Genomic DNA, 11514 nt, shown 5'->3' with positions numbered 1-11514 from the left:
TTACCGCCCCCGCGTGCTGATTGGCTGACATGGTTCCCATTTTTTATTTTTACCGTAAGCCCTCTCCTTCACGCGCCTTCGATTCTGAAAATCACCTAAAATGCCGTTAAAAACAAACACAGATTTGAATTGCGAGCGACAAAATAATTGCATATAAACACAAGACGAGGTTATAACTTTAAAGTGTGATTTCCATAGTTAAAAATTGTGAACTCGTCGCCCAACATTCAACGTTACCGTAACTTTTTGTACACAGTTCAAAGCAGGAAACGAGAGCGCTCTATTTCCGCTGCAGCAACGAGAACCAGTACGTCATAAAGGAAAGGAAAATGTGGACTGGAAGGACAAACTAAGGCCAGGAGAAGCAACGCGCGTCTTGCTTTAAAGTCGCACCCTTACGTTGGTTGCCAGGTAGCTGCTGGCGGGTGTCGTTTCCAGACGAATACGCCGCGGCTGAAAGGGTCGAGTCGAGGTCGTTGTTGGCGTGTTGGAAAAGCGTTCGAAAGCTCGGCTAACCAAGCTCCATTAGCCCGCCCGCTAGCAATGGGCACGAGAGCGAGTCGCCTCCAGGAAGACCCGGTGCCGTCCACTCTCGGGAAGGACGGCACCGCCAAGCGGGATTCGTACCGGCGGCCTCGCTGTGCCAGACCCACCAGCCTCATGGTGGACTTCTCCGGCAGCTTCGAGGACACCGAAGTCAACCGGAGCCGCTCGGAGGAGGGCAGCGACTCCGACCTGGGCCAGCATGGCGCGAGCGCTGACGGTAGCCCGGCCGACCACCACGGCATCCCGGCTAGTATGAGCCAGTCGTCCCCGGTGGACGACAACCACAGCGTGGGCAAGACGGAGGAGGACGGCAACACAAGCCCGGAGGCTTCCGCCAACGCAGAGCTTCAACCCGGGGACGAAACAGGCCGCACGCCCCACCGCACTTTCTCGGAACGGCTGCCCGGAAATCGACATGCCGGGGGCCGCAGCGTCGGCGCCAGGTCGGCCCGGGTTCGGGGCACCCACCAGCGGCCGGTGTCTGAGGCTTGGATCGGCCTGTACCGCGTCAACAATCGCCATGGCAGTAAGTCGAGACGTGACCATTGAACATTCCGTCATGTTCAACTAGAATAAATCTAAATAAGCCACTGAAATCACTGACGTCACTACTGAGTTTATTGACAGCTTGCATTCGTTTTAATACGAGTCGAGGCCAACTCGACTTTCATTAATGTCAATTTAAAAATAAATCTGAAGTCACAAAACGCTTATAGTCTACTAAAATGTAATTTATACGAACCAATGTGTGTTACATCATGAGAATCTAAAACATGTACAAGTCACAAATCTAAACTAAAGTGTGGTCACACTACTCCCAAGAGAGAGCAGTTCTCAAGAACTGCCTGTGTTCCTGAAATTCTCATAACAGTTAAAGAGTAAGACAGCTTGTGAATTATCATGCATACCAAACACAAGGAGCAGAAGTTATCCAGAGGGCAGAGTGCCTTGACACGGGCCCAAGATCTGCTTCTTCAGCAATACACATTTGTTTTCTTTGAAAAGTGATTAAGAATTAATCATCCGCCAACGTAAAATGGGCTATGACTGAATTTTGAAATCATATGTAGTTCATAACTTCCTGATATCAAAATTGACCCAGGACATGCTGTGTGGGAAAAAAAAAAAACATATTGTAAGGGTTAACTAAAATGAATGTCATTAAATTGCTGAGGTCCAATCTGATTTTAGTCCCAGTTTACATTAAATTCTACAAATTTAGTAACACCTCCTAATGGATTAATTGTAACCAAAAACTAATAACTGATCATGTGTAAATGACAAAAAAATTACATATGTAAAGGCAAGCAGTTTCAATTAAGTTTGTCACAGTCAAGCAGTCATGATGTCCAACTATGTGTAAAACTGAAACTGATTGAAAGAGCCCACATTCTTGTGCAGATAATCTCTTGGCTCGTGATTTTATGATGAGGGAAATCATCTGAGGCTGTATTGTGTAAACGGCGTCGCTCTCGTAAGTCTCGATGAAATGACATGCAAGACCACCCTCTCGTCACGCCACAAGGCTGCGATGACAGTTGTCACAATGGAGGTCTGCTAGTTGAAAGGGAGCGCGGTTGACGCGTCTCAAAGAAGGCAGAGTTTCACTTTCAGCAGAGCCATGTGGAAGCACTCGATGAGACGAAACACCATCATGCGTGTTTTGGCTTTTCCCGGGCAGGCCCTCCAGCCAATGTGGGGGGGGGGAATGGGGTCAGGAAATAAGAAAATGTTGGCATGGAAGAATTTAGGCCAGGAGGGAACACTTTGGACCATCTGTGGCGTCCATGGATTGCCAAGCACATAACAGTGGAACGTTACATGGACCATGAATGCGAAAATAGCCACTTCACAACTGTAATAGATAATCTGGCTAGGGCTCCGATTATCGAATATTTTTAGAATCGAGTGTTCCTCGGCTATGCCATGTGTTAACAGCAAAATACATATTTTCCGTAGAGTAACACACATGTGAGGCGCAGGTATTGTTTTTGTCCACTTGGGTTCACCATCCTCTTACTCTACTGTAGTATCTGTGACGATGACTGTGTGTAATGATTTAGAAGATGCGGCGCGGCCTCCTACGTGGTGTAGGCCTCAGCGAATGATAGTGTAGAGCTGGCTGGCTGTTAACTGCAGTTTACACGTTGAATGACTTGGCGTGAGTTGTGACCATCAGCAGTTACTGTAGGAATGTGCTTATTACCAGAACTCGGACTCGCTCCCCAAATCCCCTTTCGCTATTCGTATTGACATTAATGAACGAGTTCCGAATATACTCGAATGGGTTCATTTCCCGAAAAAGTGCACTTATATGTACACCATACATTGTCCAAACTGTGAAACAACTTTTTAGTATTTATTTTTTTTTTCTGCTGCTGCTTTTGGTCCCGTTTTAAATCAATCGGCGTTGTATCGTACGAGCCTCGTCTTCGCTAGCGCCAAGCTAAATTTAGTCTCCCAAGTTTGTACACTCCCTTCATTTGTTGCTAGGACGACGTTGGTGAGCAACATCAAATAAACAACACACGTGTTGATGATGCAGTATTGAGATGGGCTTCGTTGACGGACTGTTTTAATTGTTGAATTTGATGCTGATTAGCCACCCAGAAATTCCCATCCACGCGCAAACCACTTCAGAGTTTTCCGTCGACCCATGTCCACTCTCCCCATATTGAGTCGTGTGTGTGTTCTCATTCAAACATTCCTTTGTGACAATTAAAAAAAAACAATTCCTGCGAAGCTTCAAAGCAAAGATTTTACCTCAACTGTGCGTTTGTAATTGAGTAATGCGATTAATCGTCGCAGCGGTTCGGCTTTACCGTTCACACACAGCCCTCGGGGAAAAAAGCTGCGCACTTTCACACTTCAATACCATATCCTGCAATCGGATGATTAGAATACGTCAGTGTCTGAAGGGCGGTATAAAATGGTTGCCTGACAGTGACAGGGTGGAGAAGTGTTAAGTGTTTAACTTCACACCCCTGTCTTGCCTTTCTGGCATTTCCCCGTTCACAGGCGGCGTCTCGCCTCCTTTGCATTCCAAGGCTCTCTGATGTCGTGAAAATTGACAGCAGGTTCGGGACAGAAGATCTGTCTTTTTCTGTCCGTGCCTTCTATGGAGAACCCACAGATGCACGGGATATTTCCAATAGCTGTTTGTGCTTTCACATAGCGACGCAACAGCATCTGATGGCGCATGAGAAATACTCGTCTGTCAGTAACGATGACGCACAAAAGCTGTAGGAACTCATACAGAAAGACGATACTTAAAAGCATTGATTATTTCTTCGTCGTGAAAAACAAGTTATATTCATGTAGCTCCATCACAATTTTCTTCTTCCACTCTTATTTTAACGTAAAGTGTCCGTGTGGCACAAAATAGGACACCCGAGGTTGCAAGTTAGTTAGTTTTTGGCTCTCTTTACTTTGTAGTACACTCGGAGGTAACATGGCGTTCATTTTTTTTTCGACTTGTACAGTATATGCACCAAACTTGATTTTCTTCTTGGGCCATTATTTCTTCTTCTTCTTCTCTAATCGGCTCTATGTACTCTTTCGACACCTTGCCCCCTAGTGTTCACACGTAGCTACTGCATCTAAAATACCGCAGTTGCTTTCAATGCGACAGGACGGGAGAAGTGAGCGAGTGTCTGGTTTTAAACCGCACACCGCTTTCCCTCAATCTCTGAACGTGGCAATCACCAACAACTTCTACTCCCCAAATCAACATCCATCATGGTGTGTGCAGATATCCGCTGTCCTTTCTGCTCCAAGCCGTTCCCCGGCGGTCGCATCGAGGATCACCTGTTGAGCTGCCTCACGTCTCCACCACTTCCCTACAACAGTAAGTCTTGCACGTGTTCTTTCAATCCTCTGGCCTGTCAAGAATCTTCGCTCACAAGGAGTGTGCGTCTCTAGCGGATGTGCTGAGCAAAGACAGCGGCGAGTGCTCTATCTGTCTGGAGGATCTGGTGCAGGGCGAGACCATTGCTCGGCTGGCATGCCTCTGCGTCTACCACAAGAGGTAACAACTTGCACTTGAGTCACAATAATAATCAATGACACGCACATGCCACGCACTTTGGATGAGACGGTTGAGGTGATTGGATACATGCTGTTTCCTTTAAAAGTACGTCAAGCTCACACCGCTGCAAAATTAAACACTTTCTGGACACGTCATTTGGTGCAATCTAATCCAAGAGATCCGATACAAACTGAATGCTTAGTCTTTTTGATTGACACTGTCAGTCAAAAAACAAAATTCAACTTTATTGAACTGATCTTTATTAGACTTCGCGGGTCCCTCGTTGAAATTGCTGGGAATTCAGAAGTCTAAAAATAAATATAACATGGAAAAAAATTGGCAAAATCTTTTCTTTAAACAAAAAAAAAAGATTATTTAAAAATAGGTTTACATTTTATTTTTAAAATCACAAATGGAATGTTTATTTTATTTATAATAGTTTTTTGTAAAAGTAATTTTGATTATCTATTTTTTTTTTTAAACAATTTACAATAAAAATAATAATTTAAAAAAAATCTTATCAGGTGCCGTCACCCAGAGCCACTTGCAGCCCGCCGGCCTGTTTTGAAAAATAACTCACCAGTATTGTTGTAAAAGAAAATTATTTTGAAAATGTAAAAGTTAGAAATAAAGTGATACATATTGATGTTTATGCGTCCTAATTATTATTAATTTTAGTATCGAGCTGGTAGCGCTTCGCATTAATCAGTAGCTGAGAAGCAGGTCTCGGTTGCAAAATTGCTGTTGATCCCTGATCCACCCCATACGGCAGGGAGTCTTTAATCCGCAGTCCTGCGTGTTTTCCATCTCTCCCTGCTACAACACACCTGATTCAAATGATCAGCTAATCAGCAAGGTCTGTTCAAGCTGGATAACGAGCCTGATCATTTGAGGAACAGGATTGAAGACAGCTGCCATACGGTGTCCAAAAGTGCTTTGCCAAATCTCGCGTTTGCTTGTTTGAAAACGTTGACGACGTAATTTGCGCACAGCCATAATATCTTGATATATTTTTTTCCCCCCTCTGGTTTTTAATCAAACTTTTTCCAAAATGTCAGCAAATCTGGCACTGTGTAATCCTTGTGTGTCCTCCATTTTGACTTGAAGTTTGCAAACGCTTTTTACACAGATTGTGAAAGTGTTAGCTTAGTTTTCATCTACGTTTTGTGAGGTTTCAGTTTACCCGTTATCGGAGCACAGGAAATGTTTATGTGGTTAGGCAATGCACGTGTGCACATCAGGCATGGTTACGTCACATGAGCCTGACATCGGTGTGTGTGTGCGTGTGCAGATGTGAGCTTTCCACACACGTCTTCTAAGTTCCCACTTTGACAAAGCATATGTAAAAAGGTGTGGCTCACCCTGAAACACTGACGAAATACAGATCCACCCGGCTGACCGCTGTCATTTGGAATCCGGCCAAGGCTCACTCCATTTCTCTCTGAAACTTGCAGTCAGTTTCATTTACGTTTCATTTTTAGTGATTCTCTCACCAACTCACTCATTCAGTCTCTCTTGCTTTCTCCTTCACTGTCTTCCTTTTTCTTTCTTTATCAAACTCTGCCACTCACTATTAAGCTTTAACTCACTCGTTCACGCACTGTCGGCACTCAAAGCAATGCGGCCGAACCTGACTCAATTGTCGCGCAACGTGCAGCTAGTTTTCATGCGTGGCCAACGGTAAGCCACTGGTTTTGCACTTTTTGAAATTTGAACTCAAACAATCTAGTCAAAAGTGTGCAGTGAGCGATAGACTGACCCAATTCCTCTCTTTGCGGTTAGCCGCTTCTTCCCTTGACATTCACGCCATGTTTTTGTGGTTCAATTAAAGTTACGCTGTACAAGTAGGGCGGCCTCATAACCCACTACCGGGTCATACTTTGCCGTTGCCGCGCGTTTGTAAATGGGCGTGTAGTTGTGAGTTTCCACATCACTCACTCAGAACCTCGCCCACTCCCTTTCACTTTCACGTCAAATCGGTTGACGAATGAAGTGTTGTAATTCTGATCTGTGAGTCTACGAGAATGTTGCACTGAGATGACTGAATGTGAAATTTGTTCATAAGGCACCACCATTTTAGTTTCAAGTGTGGTGTAGTCCATGTGCAGCAAAGGAATCCTTTTCAGGAAATATCATTCAAGGGCGTTCAATGAATGGCGTTAATCCGGCCGAGATGGGAACGTGACGAGCGCAGTCTGAGAAAGCCGCCGTAACCGACTCGTGTGTTTCCGCAGCTGCATCGACGCGTGGGCCAAGGTGAAGCCCTGCTGCCCTGAGCATCCCTCAGACTGACTCCCGGGTCACATGACTCCCCCCGCGATGACTCAGGTAGGCCCAAGAATTTTCATTCTTTGACTTTGATGCTTTTTCCAGTTACCAACTGGCACTTTTGGGGTTATTTTATTTTTTTCCTGTGCGTTATGATGCAAAATTGTCGTTGAGAGCGAGCTTCAGTGACACCACCGCTCTTTTGGACAAGGGGCTGCCACAGTCAGCGAATCACTTGTAGACGTTTATTGAACAAATTTTTTTTAACATGGAAAACTGCGGCTTATAGTCCGGTGCGGCTCGTATATCATTTTGTTCCCCCTCCAAAAAGAGTTGCTGCGGCTTATATGCGGGTGTGCCTTATGGTCCAGAAAATGCGGCGTATTAAAAATAATAAAGCATGTTCATTTTTCTTTTTAGTGCAAACAGTAAGGGTAGCAGCAGCGCAATGGCACTATACTAATAAAATAAAATTATTTTGTTTGCATCTCCTGATTTTTTTTTTTCTTGTGTTCTAATGTGTTAAATAGAAAAATCATGCCTTTTTTTTCCTTCAATATTTTTATGTATTTATTTATAAACTTGATTTGTACAGACCTAAAATTCCCCCATTATGCATCATCATCCTTATTTCTACACTCTGCTTCTTTGCTCCTCACAGGAGACCACATGCCAACGCTCGCTCCTTGTGAAAAATGCAACATGCCCGCCGACCCATAAAGAAGCTTTGGGCAGCACGGACCACCTCCGGCCGGCTCCTCCTGTAGGTCCAGACCATTTCGCAAACAAACTGTACACTTTAAAACAAAACAAACAAAACAAAAAAACGACGACGATGGCTGCTTTAGGATTTAACCCCTCGCTTGCTGGGTTGGCGTCCGCCGATGTAATCTCTCCCCGTGGTGAGGAGTAAAGGTTGCCTCCTGTGTATTTTTCAGTAACATTGTTGCCCACCAGCTAAGGGTACGGGGGCGGGTTTTGTCGTTACCTGCAGTTTAATGTTAACATTTCAGGAGGGGGGGGTTGGTTGGTTAGTGCTCCGTTTAGCGCTGGTCTTTGCACCCATTTGAGCACTTTTTGTCCTCCCGAGGATTCCCCCCCCCCCTTTCTTTCTTGCTTTCTTGATTCAGTTGCTTTCGAGTGCTCCAATGAGGATGGAACCGCAAATGATACCGAGTGAGTGTGTGTTTAATGTGAATTACCCAGAATTCTGTGTTGGATTTGTTACATCCTGTTACACGTGGCAACGGTACTGATTTTGGAAGCCCAGCAACATCCTCCTGAAAAGATTTTCCCCCCGTGTCCCCGTTTTTCCGGAGGTGGCTTTATATCGCCGTTTGGGCCATGGATGTATCGGCCTTAAAGGGACGGCGCTACCGTTTTATAATGGCAAGTATTTTAAAGTATGATATCGTCATAACGACCATGATTATAGCTCAATGTATGACTTTCTTTTCAAGCCTTCTTGTGTGTGTGCTGCCTTTTCCTGGTCAGGGTTTATTTGGGGATGAGTTTTCAGAATCAATCAAAGATGAGGAAAAAAACGAATTATGAACAATGGCTTCAGGAAGTTCTTTACAATCCTCCCCTCTGGTGTTCAAAGCCGTTTGAGCATTTATTTGATATCCTTTCTCCAACTAAAGGTTCAGGTCAAAGAACGCCCCACTACTAGTGCCAAATTAGGCCTAGTATGTTTTTGTAAGTAAGAGTGCAGCGCACTGCTTGAACAACTCGGATGACTGTTACTGTTACTTTTGTCACTACTAGTGCCACTAGTATGCAATATGATTATCCAGACAAATACTCAATTGGCTTTCCATAAACCCTTTTTATCTAATTTTTCCCCCCAATTATCTTCAACAACCAGCTCAAGGACGAAGAGCATAATACTCGTGGGTATCAAGGATCTGGACTAAATACTCAAAACGGCTTTCCATACGTGGGCCCCTGCTGAGGTGCTACAACTCGTCCTGCCACTAGGGGGCAGCCCTGCGCATGTTTAGAATAAACAGTAATAATGCCAAATTTGTTTGTGTGTGCGTGCGCGTGTGTGTAGTGGCTCATTCAATGTTACATTTGATGTGGTGATAATTTATGATGTGTACTCTTGAGGTGTGTGTGTGTGTGTGTACGTTTTCCAAAAGTGGGCGGGCACTCTCCCAAGCCCACTCATATAATTCCCTCTCAAGCCGTGTGGTGCAATACCTCAAATTTTTACCATTGCTAATTATAAAAGCTCGCCCTCTCTGCGTGCGCGTGCGTGCGTGCGTGTGTGCGGGAGAACTCAACCAAGGATGGGATTTTGTATAAATAGCCCCCAGATCTACTCCCCCACTCCTGTCAAGACATCAGAGCTTTCATCACAGTATATATGGACAATCTTAAAAAAACACAACAAAACACGCACGCACAAACACACAGCAGAGGCGTCATTTTATTTATTGAATTGTAAATATGTAATGCATTTAAAAAAAAAAAAAAACGGCTGGTCTTTGTCTGTTGGATATACTGTTTCTAAAGCTCCAATCTTTTGTATGTCTCAGAAATTGTTTTTATATGTATTTTTTACAATAAATATGTGTGAAGAGGTGTGCTCGTCTCCTGTGTTGCAGTTCCGTTGCACCTTTTGTTATTTTAGAAATATAAGTAAAGTTATTTTTAACAGTCTCCAGGTGAGAATCGTTCAGAATACAGTAGTCTTTACCAAAAAAAAAATACAAAAAAACAAACTTAATAAAGCCATGTTTTTCTGACAAGGCAGTTTTTTTTCAGAGAATAACAATTGTAAATGGTTTTGTTTCTTTAGATTAAAGTAGTTTTTTTTTAAAACACGAAACTAAAAAGTTTCATGAAAAAAATAGTATTTTGTAGTTTTGTTTTATTTACATTCTGGTTTATCAATAATGGAAATTCGATTTTTAAATTTTATGGGGGAAAAAAAGTATATTATGTTATTTGCCTTTAAATTTGGGATTATCACGATCAAATACGAAAATCAGAAATTTGAGTTTTAAAAATGTCATTGTGGAAAAGTATTTTTTTTTCTGACAGCATTTTAAAGAAAAATGTGAAGTTGTAATTTTAGTGTGGGAGAAAAAAAGTTGTCATGCAAAACTTGCATTGCGTTTTCAAAGGTTTTTGGAATTTTCAGAGAAAAATATTTTTAAAGGTAATTATTGAAGCGTAGAACATTCACCTGAATTTTTTTTTTTGGAGCAATATTGGGGGGGGGGCGATGTTTTTTAAAAAAAACTTTTTTCTGTTTTATCAATTTTTCCTGTTTAAAAAAATTTTTTAGGGGGTGGAATATTGTTTTTCAGATTTGTTTTCCAGTTTTTGGGGAAAAACAGTTAATTTGGAAAAAGTGAGAGGCTGTTGAAAAGACTTGCTCACAATAAACGTCCAAATAAACATCCTTGATGCGGCTTTTCTGTGTTGCATCACAGTCGAAGGATGCATCGTTGTGACCTTGGCATGATGAAGGTGGCATCCGTTAACTGCTGGGCCTTCATGTGTGTGCGTGCGGCATATTCATAGTGCAACAGCGGGAACCGAATCACTCAGGTGAATTATTGAACAGAATTGGTAGGCTCCTCTCAGTGCAAATGCGATGAAGAGTGGGGCGTCTTCTTCCTCCCTCTGCACCAGCGGCAGCTCCCAGCATGCAGCTGTGCACGCTGAATAATTCATCTTGGTAACTTAGGAGTGCAAGGGGGCATTGCAAATGTGGTTTTATGTTTCTTCCTTTAAAGCCACGCCATTGGGTTTGTCAACGCACCTGGACTCGGAAACCAACCATAACCTTGCTAGACATTCCTCTCAAAATGAAGTCCTGAAAATTTTTCATTTTCTTTCCAAAAATAAAGAAGTTTTTTAAAGCCTAATTTACTTGTGATTTGTAATAGACTCTCTCTCCCGTAGTGTGTGAGACTCGAGATGAAAAAGTAAACCGGTAGCTTACTGCTGATTGGCTACCCACTCCACAAGGAACCAATCCGATGGTGCTGTGGGTGGGCCAATCTGCTTCTGCAGGCAGGGTCACCAGCACAGCAGAGAGAGAGAGACAGAGACGTGTGCGACAGCGAACCAAAAATAAACCCGCTTTTAATTTATCGGCCTTTGAAAGTTAGAAAAAAGTCAGATGCCCATAATTGGCAAAATGCCAAATGTCGGCCCGATAATTGGTTCAGCCAATAATCAGTCTGTTTCTTTAACCTTTCTTTTCCCAAAGAATAATAACCTCCAACACTTAAACCTACCATAATCTTGACCTTTGACCTTACAACATAGACCCTTACCCTTAACCCTACCACAATCCCGACCCTTTCACTTCTAATTCTAAACCAACCCTAATCCTAATCTTGTATTGTGGTGTGCATGGGCCCTTAATAAAATGTCCAAGATGTATGACGCATAAAGAGGATTTCACTTTCCGAATGACACGTTTGTGCGTGTGTGCACCCTTTAAATCCTGTGCAACACGCATACACAAAAGCATTTGCAATAAAAAAAGAATAAGAGGCGATGATCTTGTAAATACACATTCATGTTTAATGACATTAATAGACTATTTACATACGACTATATATTGTTTTCACATAGATTCTCATCTAAAACATTCTTTTTTATGTTTAAATCCAACACATTCTGTGCAGACATAAAAGTGTACAAAG

At 43.0% G+C, this 11514-nt stretch overlaps 1 protein-coding gene across 1 annotated transcript; it reads left to right on the top strand.

The window, feature by feature from the left end:
- Window positions 1-191: 191 nt before the first annotated feature.
- LOC148326118 (uncharacterized) lies at window positions 192-9430 on the top strand. Its single transcript, XM_088311987.1, has 5 exons — window positions 192-1072; window positions 4298-4393; window positions 4468-4573; window positions 6808-6901; window positions 7503-9430. Exons 1-4 carry the CDS (start codon window positions 544-546, stop codon window positions 6863-6865), a joined length of 789 nt encoding a protein of 262 aa, XP_088168113.1. The 5' UTR covers window positions 192-543; the 3' UTR covers window positions 6866-6901; window positions 7503-9430.
- The last annotated feature ends 2084 nt before the right edge of the window (window positions 9431-11514 follow it).

Source organism: Idiotropiscis lumnitzeri, chromosome 12 (genome assembly GCF_059441095.1).
Source record: "Idiotropiscis lumnitzeri isolate Australia: NSW breed Sydney's pygmy pipehorse chromosome 12, RoL_Ilum_1.0, whole genome shotgun sequence".
Taxonomy (NCBI): domain Eukaryota; kingdom Metazoa; phylum Chordata; class Actinopteri; order Syngnathiformes; family Syngnathidae; genus Idiotropiscis; species Idiotropiscis lumnitzeri.
This window is presented reverse-complemented; position numbering and strand designations above follow the sequence as displayed.